The following is a 17,703-nucleotide window of genomic DNA, read 5'->3' on the forward strand; positions in this document are numbered from 1 at the left end:
AGTAAATTTGAAAACTCATTTCCATTTCATTGCATGAAATTTTACCAAAAAAAAAGGCAGGCACCTCGTCTACAATTCTTACACTTAATTGTATTTATCAGCTTAATCAGCTTTCCCTGTTCATGTTAAGATATAACCTTCTTTTTTAAGTCTATGCCACAGCTGTCACAGCTAGGTTTTCGTTACTGAGTCGAACGTGTCCTAGAAATCAATAAACAGATAGACAATCAATTCTATTAAAACGAAGTAAATGGTTGCAAATGTATACAATGGAAGTCCTAGTGATGTTGATAGTAAGGTAACACTTATTCGGGATTTGTTTGAAGTTGTTGAAGACTTAGATAATCTTCGAACACTTGTGACATATAACAATCATGTTTTCCGTGTAAAAATTCTGTTGTGGCTTAGAATGTGGAACAGGTGTGTAATATTATGAGGACAATAGTCGGTGGACAACTAGACGTAAAAATCAAGAGTAGTAGCAGATATACAAAGAGGCAAATTTTATTAGGCAAAACAAATACGGCAGACTTAAGTGGGCTGGTCACCTAGTGTGAAAGTCGAAAAATAAGTTGTAAATAAATAATATTCAGCATTGAATGATTCACGTTTATCGAACAAAACATCATTATCATATTGAAATTTATTTCTTAGATTTGAATCTAGTTAACTAAGCTTACTGGTATGAGCCATGTAAAAACATACTTAAGCCACTCTGGTAAGTTAAGTCAGATGTAAATTTTTCTAATTATAACAACGGTAACAATAATATACTAGATGCGAACAGTTTGGCCAACTTTTTTGAACGTTTTTGTAGGTTTTTCTAGTGCTATTGCGTAATTTCAATATGGTTTATATGGAAATTTTTATTCAAAAACTTCAAATCAAGATTTATTGAGATTCCTCCTAGGGATTTTTTTAAATTTGGCCCAGGGATGCAGAATGACATCATGAATCGAGCCCTGTACTCAGATTTGATGGACAATTTTTTTACATAATAACGGTCTGTTGGAGCACCGTGCCATTGCGACCAATATTTAATCTATTGTAGTAAATCAATCATTATTATTATTAGCTTTATTAGGGAGATTTTCAGCCCGTGGCTGGTTCATCTCCAGAAATCAATCATGTTTATCCAGAGTCCGCAATAAATATTGAGAGAAATCTATCAAAAATCGATCATGAAACTTAAAACCGATTGATAAGAGATAATTTGTGGGGCCTTCCTTAGCCGAGTGGTTAGAGTCCGCGGCTACAAAGCAAAGCCATACTGTCTGGGTTCGGTTCCCAGTCGGTCTAGGATCTTTTCGTAATGGAAATTTCCTTGACTTCCCTGGGCATTGAGTATCATCGTACCTGCCACAAGATATACGAATGCGAAAATGGTAACTTAGGTAAAGAAAGCTCTCAGTTAATAACTGTGGAAGTGCTCATAAGAACAACAAGCTGAGAATCAGGCTCTGTCCTCGTGAGGACGTAAATGCCAAGAAGAAGAAGGAGAAGAGATAATTTTACATATTCCCCAGGAATTCCACATGGAATTCCTTTAGATATTTTTTTTTAGATTCTGCAGGAAATTTCTTCTACAATCACGCCAGTATGAACCTCGTTTCTTGGAGTACATCGAATTTTACCAATGCATCAACGTAGTTTTTGGAATATATCTTTAGCATCTTGCCGAAACACAAGGAATTGCTTCACGAATTGTTTCAAAAGTTCTAGAATAGAACTTACTGAGAAGTTTAAAAGGATTCCTCCATGTACTCGCCTAAAATGACACCTTGAAGAATTATTCTGCATGTTATTTTGATATTTTTTCATGCATTTCCTTTCGAATTCCGTCGGGAGTTACTGCTAACATTTTAATTTATAAATTATATATTTTTAAGAGTCACACGAGTTTTTTTATTCTTGTGAAATGCTTTTAGAAATTGCTCATGATAACCCTTGGGATACATGAACTCCTTCAAGGATGTCTTTAAAACTTAATTATCCTGACATTGTTTTTGAAAAACTTCAATGAAACGTTTATGGATACCTCTGAGAGCTCCTACAAGAGTTCGTTCAGAGATTCTTACAGAAATTGTTCCTTTTTTCCATCCGCAATTTTCATAGAATTTACACAAACTGCAATTATTTATGATCATTATGAGCAACCCTACTGCTAAAGTTAACGAAGGTTTCCTACAGAAATTACTCCGGGAGGTTTTTGTGAAATCAATCCTTCATTTCATTAGAAGCACCTCCAAACATTGTCTTAGGCAGGGATTCTTCAAGATATTGCACCATGGATTTTTGAAAATTGGCTTGAAACAGTTGGATATTATTTCTGAAATTTCTTCAGAAATTTGAGCATTTGATTTCTTTAAACCAAGGAATTTCTTTTTTTTCAGCCTTCTTCTGCTGATTTTTTCTAGGAGTTATGTTAGGTATTGCATAAAGAGATCCTATAATGATTTCTGCCAAAAATTTTAAAAGTTCCTTTGTGAACATAATTCAAGGATTTGTAAATATAATTCAAGGACCCTATTCAGAGTAAATTTATAAACTTTTTGGATTCAACAAGTTTTTGCAAGAGGTATTAAAATATCCTCGGAGGATTTCCTGAAAGAATTTATGAAGAATTTCTAGAAGGAATTCCTTTAGAAACACCTGGATGAATTTCCAAAATTTCTTCAGAAAATATATTTACAAATATCTGGATGAAATTCTGGAGGAATTCTTTAGAATTATTCTTAAGTGGAATCAAACTAAAATTTCCGCAGGGAATACTTGAAGGATTTTAGAGTTTCTTCCAGAGATAAATCTGAAAATACTTTTAATAAACTTCTTGACGGAATTCATGGAAAATTTATGGCCAAGTCCCGGAAAAATTACTAGGATTAATGTCTAAAGGAACATATTGACGATATCTCAAGAAAATGATGATGTTAGATGACGTTAGATGATAATAGAAAGAATTTCTTTAAAAAATTTTTAAAGTGATGATCCAGAAAATACATTAATACAATCAATGTATCAATCTTTAGAGACATTCCTAGTGTTATTTCTGAAAAAAAAAAATAAATAGGAAATATTCAAAGGCAGCTTTTGAGAACCTGAATGTATCACTTGTTAAATTATTAGAAAAATACTTAGTGAAAATTTTTAAAGTAAAGCAATCTCTTAACATTTTCTGTCGGATTCATAAGAAGAATGCCTGAGATTTGAGAATTTATCCTGGAAGAAATGTTGGTTGAATCTAATTTAGGAAATTCTTGGAGAAACTCTATAAAATACTTATATCCCGTTTCACTAAATAACGAGACTGATAATATAAAATTGTGGTTTAACTGTCCCATATGGATTTTCGAATTAACACCTTTTTTCGTCGCAACATTCATGGTTTTATATATACTTTACTATGCATATAAAAATTAACACACGTTGTTCGGAAAAGTTGCGGAAAAATATGAAGCTGGTGCAGTCCCATATTGAAAAATAAAGGCATAACAGTCTCTATATGAACTTTCAACCCGAATACTGCCCATAAAAGCATAACTGTCCCATATGAATTTTGGAATCAACAACTTTTTTCTCCGCAACATCAATGTTTTAATTTGTAATTTACAATGCACATAAAAATTTACAGACTTTATTTGGGGCCCAGATAGCCGTAGCGGTAAACGCGCAGCTATTCAGCATGACCATGCTGAGAGTCGTGGGTTCGAATCCCGCTGGTCGAGGATCTTTTCGTAAAAGGAAATTTTCTCAATTCCCAGGGCATAAAGTATCTTCGTACCTGCCACACGATATACACATGCAAACATGGTCAATCGGCAAAGAAAGCTCTCAGTTAATAACTGTGGAAGTGCTCATAAGAACACTAATCTGAGAAGCAGGCTTTGTCTCAGATGGGACGTAACGCCAGAAAGAAAAAGAAGTTTGAAAATGTTGTGGAAAAACATTAAGTTGGTGCAGTCACATATTGAAAAATAAAGCCATAACAGTCTCTATATGAACTTTCAACCGAAATAGCAACTGCGAAACATGAATTGTGTTCAAGTTTAATTTTTTTGATGATCAATAGAAGCAAAATGAGTTACCTGTGAGGTTGTGCTTAATGAATATGGCAAGTAGAAATGTACTAGAAAATCATGAACATTTGTATGAGAAGCCAAACTTCAAACTTTGAGCGGTGTTTTCTCAATGCCTACTTTTTCAAAATGGGACAGTTATGCCTTTATGGGCAGAATAACAATTGCAAAACGTGAGTTGTGTTCAAGATTATATTTTTTGCTGATCAATAGAAGCAAAATAAGTTATCTGCGCGGTGGTGCTAAATAAGTATGGCATGCAGAAATGCACTAGAAAATTATAAACATTTGTATGAGAGTACAAAACTCAAACTTCGAGCGCAATTTTTTCAATGCCTACTATTTTTATATGGGACAGTTGTGCCTTTATGGGCAGTTAAGCCGCAAGTTAAAATAGTGCAAAATTAAAAACTCAAAAAGCAGTTTTCTCTTTTTAAATAGACAAATCATAGAAAATTAAAACAAATAGCTCTTTTATTTTCCAAATAAAACGGCTGTGTGTTTTCATATTCATCGATTTGTCGGTTCAAAAGGAGAAACCTGTTTTTTCAGTTTTGACTTTTGCACAATTTTTATTTGGGCCTTAATTTGTTTCGCCGAGGAAAAATAATAGCCGAGAACTCAACAGCTCGATAAAAGTTCAAAGTGCCGAATATAGTGCAAAATTTTAAATCAATCCAGTTGTCAAAATTTGACGAAGAGATCGGTAATCCATTGCCGAAAATCTCGGCACACTATTACCGAAATCTGGCAAATAATTATATTTTTAATTTGAAGAAGCACAAGAAGAAAAAGCTGCATATAAATTCAAATAATAAAAACAAATTTATTGAAACAAAATGTTTTATTTCATTTCATCACCGTTGTAAGAATTTCACTTTTCACTCAATTTCAGAAACGTGATTTTCCATAAGTATCAAGACGAGCATTTTCACTACATTTTCATTGCAAGGAGCAGAAGTTCCAAGAAATGTTCCTAAAAATGAGAATAAAATGGCAATAATTATTACTGACACGAATGAATGATTAGTTTATAGGCACATTTATATGCCTTTTAACACAATACATTATGCGATACTTACATTTATGCGCCCTCCTCGCGCTCTTTCCAAGAACGTTTCAAAACATTAATAGCACATGTTGGTGTCTGCAGCTGTGTTATACTTTACCGACTGAATTCGTCATTTAACTTTACCGAAATGAAATTCTACGATTAAGTGTGTAAACTTTGACCATGAATTAAATTTACCTATTTTGAACATGGTAAGTTTCTAAAAGACCCATAAAAACATTCAAAATTGGTGACTGTTCCACGATCATTTTTTGTGTATGATTTTCCGTGATCCCAAAAAATTATATAGTTGTAAATGAACTAAACTAATCATAATATGTCTGTTGATTTATTTGCAAGAACAAATTTGGAACAATGAAAAATATGTGCTGCCACAATCGAGCTGTTAAGTTGCCAAAATCAAATCGTGTACAAATATAAAGGTGTCAAAATCGAACGGGCACTATACCTAAATACAAAATATTAAGTTTCGAAGAGTTTTCTGCAAGTCGTTTTAGTTGAAGTTTCATAAAAGTGGAATATGTTTTAGTAAAATAGAAAGTTGACGAAACCAACCATGTATCCAAAACATACACTGAACCAACAAATATCATAAAAAATATTAAAAACGTCACATACTCTCCCGATAAATGAAATCGTATTCACATAATGTGTCCATTGATAGTCATGTAAAAAACACATAAATCTCATTATGATACCTCATAATATTCAATTTTCAACCCTGTGAAACATATATGAACAAAAGTTATGTATTTAATCCGATGAATGTTATGGAATTTGCAGATGTGAAAGTTTAGCCACTGTTCCATAGCGGAATCCTCGTGATGGCTAGTTTGACTCTTAAATCATCGGTGTATTTGGAAATAAATTATATTTTGAAGACGTGAATCATAAAACTTTGTATAGGATAGTAAAAGGTAAGTTGATTATACATAAACAAAAAAGCTGAATTTAAGTTAATCCTTTTGGACTTGAATTTACAGAATACATAAACTTCATTGCAAGCTGAAGTCAACGGAACAAGATCGGAAGGACCATCCAGAAGACTACCCAGAAGAATTAATTATTATTATAGAATTAATCGGTTATCCAATGTAATTAATGCATCGTTTATTCACACAAATGCCGATAATGTATCAATAAAGTTTCGCAAAACTTCACATCAATTTGTCCATTTAATCTAATTGCAAAATATATGTAATTTTTAGCTTTCGGTAGTTGTTAAACTTCCACTCGGCTGGTTGGTATTTTTTGAAATTATGGTTATATTGTTCATCAACTCTACTGGAAAAAAAAACTGACAAAGCATCATTTCAAATTCATTATAATTTCTTATAAAAATCATTAACAATATCAATAACTGTCATCTGAATTTCACATAAAACTCATTGGCAAAATCCAATGGTTCGTATGATAAATTTGCATTGAATGTATGTGTTCGATCAGATGAATTTAATTCAAAAGAAATCGAACAAGTTTATGTGATGCGTTATGTGAAATGCTACATGGAAAAAACTATATGTGTTTTCAGATAAATATGACATGATTCCTTGGTTCAGTGTATATTTATAAGTCTGTGTATCAAAAAAGCGCGACAGATGTTCAAAAAACTGAGTTTCCAAAATTGATCATAAATATTTAATAAGAATAAATTTTAGTTCTGAGATAACTTCAACTAAGTGTCCCGTAAGCTTTACGATAGGGGTTATCATTATAACTATGGTCTTATCCACTGGTGTACTAAACCAGCTCGGTCGAATAATTTTGACACTAGAGCGGGTCCAGATCACGTGGCGACCATACGGGAGCGTGCCCCGCTCAAGTGTCACAATTCTCAGACCGAGCAAATTTAGTACACCGGTGGATTAGACCATGTAGTTATAAAAATAAATCAAAATATTGAACTGTCGCGCAAAAAGAGCAAGTGTTGTTTACGCTGTTGATCGATTTTGTTTGCCCGTCGGTTTATCGTATATTTCCGCTTGTTGTAAATTACGAAAATTTTTGAAAAAGTGCTTAAGGAACGTATTACTTCATCTCGGTTCGATTGGCATTGTGCGAAAAGTATTTAAGACTTTTTAAAATCTTAAAACTGTGAACTTTATCATGCCTACTACAGATCACAACGTTGTAATGCGATGCGCTAAATGCCCGCTTGCAATCAATTCAGCCATCGGCCAATTCGTCGTGTGTGGGGGGCCGTGCGAAAAAATATTCCACATAACGTGTGCTAATGTGAAAATGGATCAGCTACAGTTTTTGTCCAAAAACGTGCTTTGGTTCTGCGATAGATGTTTGTGTTCATTTGATGACTGGAAAAAGAAGTTGGAAGCAGATAAAGCTGATTCCTTAGCCCTTGCTCGTGATATTGCAACGATCAAAACCCAAGTAGCTGATATCATCGAGACAATTGGATCGTACTCTTCAATGTTGTCTTCATCGCCTTTGTCGACCACTGCAGTGCGACATTCTACACCGATTCAAACGCCCAAAGTACTAGATGGAACCAATAGCAGGCACACATTTACTAACGAGGATATGCAGAGTGATGTACACGACGATCGTTTACAATCTACGCAAATAGCTGACGACACAAATGCGAACGATAGTCACCGTGATGAGAGTTGCCTTTTGTTTTTAACAAACATTGATCCTCAAGTCACTGAAAGAGAAGTAAAACTGATGGTTTGTCAATGTTTAAATGCCCCGTTAGAGGATTTAAAAAGTGTCAAAAAATTAGTTCCCAAAGGAATGCAAAATTTAGATTACGTTTCATACAAAATTGAACTGAATGTTAAATGGAAGCATAGAGCATTGGAAGCATCGACTTGGCCGTGTGGTATAAAGTTTCGAGAATTTATCCGCCAGAGCACTCCTTGGAAACCCATAAGCCCATGTTAAAACGTATTTCTATTTTGTTTGTCAATCACGTATGATAAATTATGTTTCGTTTGTATGATTTATGTCGGTATGATATGTACTTTATCACATTTTTTTTTCTTATCAGTATGTTTATGTTTATGTAGAATTCTCTTGTATGTTATCAGTACGAAATGGATTGTATTTGTGTTATATTAGATTAAGTACATTCAATTAGACTCGGGGAAGTCAGTTGAATAAGAATCAAATAAATAAATAAATAAATAAATAAATTTCGACCATTTTTTTTTGCTAACACATATTGGTCATTCCATGGAAACGGGTTTCCCATATGATTTTGGTTTGAACGTACACAAAGAAGCACACGAGCAAACGTTGTTTGTTTACTTTGTTCTCACCTCTCCTCTCACGCGTTCGCGTAGATTCGCCATATTCGCGTCATCGCATCGCTCCTCGCGACCTGTTCATTGCTTACTAGATCGGTACGAAAACCGTGACTTCTCACGGGTTGCTTATTTTCTTTCTGCTCGCGTACGAAACAAGATGTGCACGCGATTTAGAAGAAATCTAGCACTCGGAAAATCGCTATAAACAGTGTTCCACGAAAGGTTACTTTGATGGCTTTATCAACGGTGTAGTAGGTATCGCGCTTTCCTCAAAACACCCACGCGTTTCGGTTTAATAGAAAGAAGAGGGAATCACCACATTAGTGTTTTCGAAGTGTTGACCTTGCATCGCTTCTTGTGTGAATAAGGTATATCTGTAGATGTCTGTTGAAAAGTGATCCCTTCGGAAAAGTACAAGCGCTTTCTGTTTGAAATTCTCTGAGAAGTTTGCCACTGAAATAAAAATATGCAAATCTTGACCTACAGTAAGTGAGTTTATGACTGTGGTATTTCTATTTTGGTCGGATGTAAACAAAAATATCTGTGATGTTACGAAACGAGTTAGAGTTTCAATGTTAAGTGAGAAACGACAACGAGATATAAATATATACTGTGTATTTGATGGATAGAATACCTATGGGAAACCTATAACCACTTGTCGAAGCGAGAGTAAATATCAGTGTATGTCGTCGCAAATAATGCGCAATTTGAGAAAAAGTGAAATCACCCCAGTATATTCAATATTATTCAACCGCTTAGTTGATGAAACTACAAACAGTGCCAAGCTAGAGTAATAAAGAATAAAGGGAGAAAACGTGCATCGCAGTATCGTTGTCTGTGGCCTGGACGAGAGCATCAGATCTGTACAGTGACATACATTCAGGTGCTGCCTTAGTTGGAGTTAGATAATTTGCTCGATAATTCAAACATAATCAGTCATCCTTACGCAGATAAAATAAAGGTAATTTCTGTCAAAGATTACGATTTTGTTCATGAATCGATAAGGACCTGCTTATTGATGTGTGAATTCATTAACCATACCATGGAAACCTGTTTTCGTCACATCATGTTGACTGCGTTCAGTGCTTATTATATTGTACATACATGCATTAGTCAGACTTTTGGTCTAGCAAATTATTTTTTAAGTGGAAATACACCGCTGAAAGAGGTACAATCTCATTTGTTCATTACGTGCAGTATCCAACCGATGTACAATTCATTTGTGCATGGGGTGGTGCATTAAAATATTGTTTGTGTGTATCACAGAGAACGACTCGCCTGCTTTGGTGGTATAGCAGCCTGCTGAGGACGGAGACCAAAAGCCAATATTGCTTGCTGTGAAGCAAATGCATCCACCGAATGTTCCTATGGAAAATGTTTCTTTGTTACGTTACGATAGCCACCTTCTTGGCAATCTCCTGAGCTTGGTGGTTTCGCTGGCTGGCAAACGATACAGACAAAGGTATATTGATGAATACGCTAGTTTGTTCTCGCCTCAAGTAAGCTTCGAGCACCCACTGTCGTGCACAATTTTACTAACTTGCGTGAGGGTGGCCCACTTTACCTTTATTAAAACACCGCTGAAGCTATTCAAAATTCAACAAGTTTTCTGGGTTTCCAGAATTGTAATAAGTTTACGTATTTGGAATTCTAAGTGGTACTAATTAGCGGTTATCAATGATTAATTTAGTTATTAGTGAATAAATTCAGATTTACCATGATTAAGGATAATTAAGGTGTATCAAGTTATAGTATGATTGATGATTAATGACTTAACTTTATTTTTAAGTGATGAATGTTTAACGATTAATGATTAAACCGAGCATGATTAGTCATTATGGTTATTGATTATAACGTCAGGCACGTAAGTGTAACGTCAAATTTGGTCAAATTATCAATTCAAAATTATGTTTTTCTTCCGATCTTTAACGAAAATTCGTCAGATTTTCAGGGTCAATCACAAAATTCGTGATTTAAGAACCGCATTTTTGACTCGAGAGCAATCCTTGTAAAGATTTAGAAGCCACTTCACTTTAATAAGGTGTGACCCATTTAGAATTGGGACATACACAAATTGAAATAATTTGGATATAAATCAATAAAAATGAATTCTGTTTAAACTCAAATGTTGCACTGCATGTAAGCTTCAAAGGAAAAATAATGGAAAAAAATCATCCCCTTTCACAAGAAGTTTTTGGACTTTTACAGGAATACGGTTCATTAATAGGCGCCTAATATTTACATTCATCTTTTCGGCAAGTTCATTATTTAGTTGACAGCTCGTCGATGTTTTAGTGATACTTCCAATCGCTCTTAGATTCTGCTCATAGTAGCTCAAAATATCTTGAACGGGCTAAATTGGGTCTCAACCTACCGTAGATTTCATCATCTATCATGAAAAAAAAATCCTTAAATTTCGTCAACAATGTTCCCTATTTGGTTGTCTGCAGACATGGAATGATCAGAGGCTTCAATATCCGAAGACGAAACTATTGTACGTTACTGCATGGCAGCACCAAACTTTTTGGCCAACTCGCGATCTGAGATGTTTGGATTTGAATCAATGGTCCTGACTTTAATGCACAGCGGACGGTGCACAGTAACTGCCCGACGCTTCTTTTGTGACTTGCGATCCGTCGAAATAGTTTCTTAGCCACACAGTATTTCTTGGAAAACCTAACACGTTTGCAATTTTGCATTCCTGATCATCCTTATTTAACTTTTTTCAAGCACTTCTTTTGTGTGAACTATATGATTAGTGTGAGGCACGATGGCACGAACTAAACAAAGGGGCCTGATGCACCACAACAATCAGTAAATATGCACCATCGTGATTTAAACGTAATTTTATTTATCGAAAAAACACGAGATGTTGATGATTTTCGCTTACAAGATGATACAAGTGTGATGAGACTGATACCCAGAATGAATAAAATTCAGAATCCAACCTAGTATTATTCGAAATGCTGCTTATGACTTTGTTACAATTCTTATCAAGCTTTTGCGAAAATCTACGACAGGATTTCACAAAAATTGTGCCTAGGATTTCTTCAAAATCTCATCCAGTATTTATTTAGAAAGCCTACCTTTTAATCTTAGTGTATATCTTCTATATAAATAAAAATGGAATGGTGTTTGTATGTCACGAAATGGCTTACGAACGGGTCAACGGATTTGAATGATTCTTTCTCATTTTTTTTCGTCAAGAGTTCCGACGTGTTTGTGTGTATAAAAATCCCAGGATATTCACCGGGAAAGTTGAAAAAAACGAGCGCGAACGAAACTGCCATTTTATATGGGACGATCAAAAGCGTTTTTCAATAGCCTACTTGATGGCAAAACGAAGTTTGCCGGGACCACTAGTTTTAAATAAAAACGCTTCAAAATTCTATTAGGATTCTGTACAAAATATCTTGCTCAGGATATCAAAACAACATATTGAATTCGTTGAAAATCTTGGTTACAAGTCTATGAAATCCTTTTGAAGATTCCGCCAGAATCCTGGCCATGTTTTCCTTGAAAGTCATGTCCAGAATTCTCCAAAAATCCTGTTCAAAGTTTATGAAAAGCATATCTTTTTTATAATCTTGACACAGATTCTGTGTGAACCACGCCCTGTTAGAATATTAGCCAATGATTGCTGCATAAATCAATCAGTAAAACTATCGGAAGTTTTTTTTTTTTAATTTGTGATTAGGACATTGAATTATTTATTAAATCAAGTATTTTAAAAGATTCGAAAAATAAAGCTTTAAACTAATATGGAAACTAAAAAAGCCTTGGTATGTTCTAATTTCAATGTTTTTCTCAACCATTTTCTAAAAATCTGTCCCATTATTTAATTTTTTTATTGATAATTTGTTTGTTTTATTAAATGAAATTAAATGTTTAATTCGATATTCATTTATTATTCATTATTTAGTCGTGAGAGGAATTGTCTTTGGCAGGGCTGCCCAACCTTCCGGTCGCGGCTGAAACAAATCGATTTAATGTTCGTAATCCATATAAACAAACTTTTGACAAGCATTATATTTTTGTGAGGTAATTAGATTACCAACTTCTCATTTTTAACGTCTAGAGCAAGAAAAGGAATATTTCATTTGAAATGTTTCATCACCAATATCTCAGTTTACGCAACTTCAAATAAATACCCTTATTATAATAAAAAAATGCATATATACTGTGATTGAATTTTATTTTTCTAGCTCTTCTAGTCGGGGATCAACAGGCATAAAAAATGATACTGGAAAGTACTCTTTTGTACCACTGAGAAGTACTGCACTAGGAAGTATAAAAAATTTCTCCAGCAGAAATAATGTGTGTATGCACAGAACAGAAGTACGATTTGCACAGATGTATCATAAATTAATTGTGATCTGTTATTTCTTCATATTGATGTTGTATTTTGATGTGTGTATGTTATGTGAAATTTGCGTTTTTTGTGATCTCACTAACACAGCATAACAAAAATGACATTTTTGCGTGTCTCAAGGATCAAATTATGTGTCTAGTAGATTTGGGGTTGCAGTATTTGATGCCGTTCTCAGAAATATTCCAGCACGTCACAATTTTTAGCTACAGTTCGCCAAAGTTGTATAAAACACTGTTTTCATTGATGTTTACATAAAATTTAGAGTATGATTTATCGAACATCTTTGTAATCTAATACACCAGGCATGCAAAATATGACTTAAACTTTCATTTCAGATATAATTTGGTTAAAATTGCACGATTGAATTTAGATAAAATCGATTTTTCAATTATGCTTGCAGGTCCCGTACAAAATTCTTCGTTTCTCTTATATGGCAAAATACAATACTTTTCGAAACCATAAAAAAATAACTTTTGGACATCGAAAGTTCTATAAACTTTGTTGATAATAATTATTATACGCATAAAGTTTGAATTCTGTGACAAATTGAGCGAATACATTAATAAAAAATACAAGCTGGCAAACTTGCATGCAAGGTGTCTGAAACAGTCAAATTTTGCATTTTCAACAGTCAATATCTCAAAAACTAGACGTGCTATGATATTTCTGAAAATGGCAATGGATTCAGCCACCCTTAATTTAGTACATAGCGGTATTTTGGTTCTTGAGACATAAACGTGTTCCGCAGTGTAAAGATTCTTATCACGAATATTGATACTGTTGATAAGAAGTTTGTTTTAAAATTCACATCTAATCGCTTTTTATTGTGTACAAACAGTACGTACACGTGGGTCAAGACAAAGGACAACCCTAGGAACTTACGAGTCATACTTAGAGCTGCCTATATGCACCAGCAGGCGCGTGCACTTAGACAACGAAACCGACCAGCTGATTTCTACTATGATCACCGTCAAACGAATAAGTAACTGCTCCAACCATGATTTAGAATTGTTCGTCTCTCGTATAGTGGCTGGCTGTTCACTTCGTTTCCTTTATCTGTCGTCATGTAATTTATAATCGCTCGTAATATCCATAAAAACCGGGCTTACGATATGAACTGCGCAGAAGCGGAACAGCAATCCCTCGCTTCACGTTTGCTGGCTGGCTGACTGGACGTGGACATAAACCCCTTTGTTTCGTTTCTTCGTCCTGTGTCTCGGAGGAAATGTAAACGGATCGATAATCAAAATCGCGTCGCGACAGTATTGCAACCAGTGTGCTCTGCTCTCCTTCGCGTTGAAACGCGATGCTTTAACTTTTGGTCAGACGTCTGGCTTCTGCTGTGAGTTGTTGTAGTTAGTTAGCTACTATAACTCATTGCCGGTCACCATTGAAGGTCAGCAAAGTTCAAACCGACAAATATAGTAATTTCATGCGTTTCCTGTTGAAGAAGAGCAAGTTACATCGCTGCTGTGGGGTTGCTCCATGCATCCCTTAGCTAGCAGATGCGTTGCGAACAAGTTGTTTTTTCAAGATTGGAAGAGAAGATGGATTTTTGCAATCACAAGTATTTTAAAACGGGGTACCATTGATCAGATTGGCCCTCCTCGTAAATAGTTCGAATCAACATTTTTTCGCACATTAATTTTCAATTCATGAATGGTGCTTATCTTTTCTACGTTCATAAGCTGATAAAAACTATGGTTTTGCAAAAAAAAAATAATTTTGTTCATGCTTTTTTTTTAAATTTAAAACTATGATTTCCATGGTTAAGGATGACATTACCGAAGTTTCAAGCCTAATATGAGTTCTGCAAATGATATAAGCAAGTAAAATACTATTTTGAATTTTGAAATTTTGAAAAAAAAGGTTTTAGGTGATTTTTTTTAATTAGCTGATATGGGGTAGCAACATCATCCATGAAACAAACGCTCGGTCATATTGAAAATATCATTACTTACTAAAATCATGATCCCTGAAGCCGAATATAAATGCCAAACTCTTACAAGTCATTTTATATATAAGTTATTTCAAAATTAAAAACACATTGAATTGGGAAATACGCCCAAATGTATGAAATTTCCTAAGGAATTTCTGCAATCTTTATGTAATTTATGTATTATGCTTAACTGAACATATTCATGAAAGTTTTGACAACGGAATCGTTTTCATCTAGGGTAAGTGTTCCCTTAGTTGTGGGTGTTCCTATAGTTGCGGTAGTGCCGTTTTCACTGTTTTTACTATATTAGCCACAGAACTGACACCGTCAATCGACGTATTGACTTGTTGATACACGGAATAGTTGAAAAAGGCGTTCAAATTGCTTCAAAACTGATGAAATGTCACTAAAATTGCTAAACCTTCTCTTACCTGTACCAATAGTTGCGGTAAAGTGTTCCTATAGTGGAGAATCCCATAAGAAAACAACGGATACCGCAACAAAAGGAACACAAATTAAAAAAATATTGCAACTAAAGGAACAGTGTACCAATAGTGGAGGCATTATTTTTCACTGACATGCCGTGGATTACTGCGATGCAATCATTTTTCACATTGCGTTAATGGTCGTTTCTTCCCGTTACAACATTAATTGCGCTTCTTGAATTTAGGCGGTTAAAAGAAGTTCAATCGTGCTTAGTACCTCCACTATTGGTACATCTACCCTATGCCATTTTTTAGTAATAACTACATTTCTTCTGCTAACATGTGATACATGATTCTTTTAGCGTGTTATCCTTAATAATGAAATTCAATGTTACCAAAAGTTGAAAAATTCACACATGACCACAACTTATTTTTTGCAAAAAAAACTTATTGTTTATTAGCTCATGATTAGAAGAAAGGGAATCACCATTCATGCATTGAACATATTTCATCGATAAATGTCGAATTGAACTTGTTACGAGGAGGGTCATTGCGATCAATGTTACTCTGGATTACGGTAATTCTTTCAACCTTGTTCGAAATATATCAAATATTATTCCTAAAACGATTGATTCATATTGAAATCAATGTCAAAACATAAGAATCAATCGATATCTATACAGAAAAATAATGTTACAAAAGCTCTTACAGTCTTATCATGACGCTTTTTATTTTTATTCTAACTTAAAACTCTTTTGGAAGTGAATTTTCCTATCAATTCTGTACTTCAATACATGAAATTGAATCCACGTTATTGGTTCACATTACCTAATCCAATTTCAACTGCAATGATGTTCATTGTGGTTGCAGATTTCCACGCATATTTATAATTTAAGGTAACCCCAAAACCTAAAATTGACTTTCGATAATATAAAAATTGTAGATGCATTCAAAATGATTTGTTATGCAATATTTCAACTTCAATCGCTACTTAAGATGCAAGTACCTGCTTGTTTTATAAATAAAGAATTAAATTCATTTAAACAGAATGCTGATAGAATAAAATTTTCTTCCAAAAAAAAACTATTACCCCGTTTTCCGGTACCGCAAATTTGATCTTACGGGCAATAGCGTAGCTAGGGGTGCGGTTGGTGAGGTCTGCACCGGGCCCCATGTTCATAGGGCCCCCAAATTGTGCTAAAATTTTCATTTAATATTATGATATTGATTTCTAGAAAACTAACACGTTAACAAGCAGATAAAAATGCAGTTTGAGCTTTATCGACAATGAGTAGGGGCCCAATGATCAATGTTATTAGTGATAAGAGTAGCCTGAATACCTATTCGAAATTCATTCTCGATAACTCGGTTTCTTGGGTTGCGGGTTCCATAATTGTATCTGGAACTGATTTGGAGGTATTTCACAGGTCATATTACTAAACTAGACGATTTACATTTCAATTATAGTTGAAAAAATAAATCAGTTATCATCTTCGGGGCACTATTTGTGCACATTTAAGACTGGTAATAGATCTCATTTTAGAATCTTAGTCTCTATTTTAACGGTAGGTCTTGAATGTCTCCAAAAATGTCTTGAAAATCACTTTTTTCCTGTTTGCAGTGACTCTTGCGTCAAGAGGTTCTAGAGGATACCTTTAGAGAATATCAGGAAATTTTTGGTTCTTCAGGAATTTGTTTTCCGATTCCTCGAGGAAAGCCTTAAGGAATTCTTATAGTGATTTATGCGAAGATCTCTTCAAGTATACTTGTAACGACCATACGGTTAATTTATGTTTAGTTCAATGTTTTTCGTATGCTTCAAAACATTTGTCCATTTAGATAGTTAAATATATTGAACCAGTCTAAGGTAAACAAATTCACTCCCTGCACGAACATTCTTCGAAGTTCACGAGTAGCATCCTCCAAACCACATGATAAATAAGTTCCGTTTGAAGCCAATTCGCACATGTTATGTGCTGCCCATAAGGCAAAAGGGATAGCGCTGTAGCCTCTGAACATTGACCCCCTAAGGAAAGCATTCAAAGGATGTTGAACTTCATGTTAATTTGGTCGTAGTTTTTTTGTTTGTAATTTATTTTACTTTACTGGGGCGGTTCCCCGAAACAACCATTGATGCTCCCTTTTTTTCCTCTGGTTAGATCGATGATTTGTCAGGTCGGCCAGTGATGAGAACCTAGCGAGTTAGTTTTGCGTTGTCGTTTCGTTCGTATGTTTCACGAAACCCCAAATCGTTTCCTTCCCTTTAATTGTTCTTCCCAAAGTTGGACGTCAGCCGACTCGTAGCTATCTTTGATCGGGAGTAATTAGACCCATTCCCTGGGGGTCTCTACGGCCGGGCAAGCCCTAAACTGGTAGGTGGTCTCCGAAAGGAGTGGCGCATAAGCCACCTTACTTTAAACCCCGAAACGCGCAGGCTGGCGTGTTGCATACTTCTGAGATCTCCTTCAGCAATGTTTCTATTGATTCGACCACCAAGTCTCCTAAACAATCTTCCAGCGTTATTTCAAGAGATGGTTAGAGGATACTTTTTTA

The 17,703-nt window shown here is 34.7% G+C and overlaps 2 protein-coding genes across 4 annotated transcripts in view; one reads left to right on the top strand and one right to left on the bottom strand.

Moving 5' to 3' along the window:
• LOC5564773 (histone deacetylase 8) overlaps nt 1–8,509 on the bottom strand; it is a 28,029-nt gene extending 19,520 nt beyond the window's left edge. Inside the window, exon 1 of the mRNA XM_021851925.1 lies at nt 8,427–8,509. Within this exon, the coding sequence (XP_021707617.1) occupies nt 8,427–8,459 (33 nt within the window). The 5' untranslated portion in view covers nt 8,460–8,509. The remainder of the gene's footprint in view (nt 1–8,426) is intronic.
• LOC5564786 (tubulin-specific chaperone cofactor E-like protein) overlaps nt 1–17,703 on the top strand; it is an 80,122-nt gene that overhangs the window by 15,204 nt on the left and 47,215 nt on the right. Inside the window, exon 1 of one of the 3 annotated variants that reach the window (XM_021851924.1) lies at nt 8,554–8,782. The exons of 1 other annotated variant lie outside the window; for it this stretch is intronic. The gene's annotated coding sequence lies outside the window, so the exon portion shown is untranslated. Of the gene's footprint in view, nt 1–8,553; nt 8,783–9,185; nt 9,376–17,703 lie in introns of those variants that run through there. One more of the 3 variants, XM_001649077.2, reaches the window with a different exon arrangement.

The sequence above is a fragment of the Aedes aegypti genome, chromosome 3 (genome assembly GCF_002204515.2).
Source record: "Aedes aegypti strain LVP_AGWG chromosome 3, AaegL5.0 Primary Assembly, whole genome shotgun sequence".
NCBI classification, from domain to species: domain Eukaryota; kingdom Metazoa; phylum Arthropoda; class Insecta; order Diptera; family Culicidae; genus Aedes; species Aedes aegypti.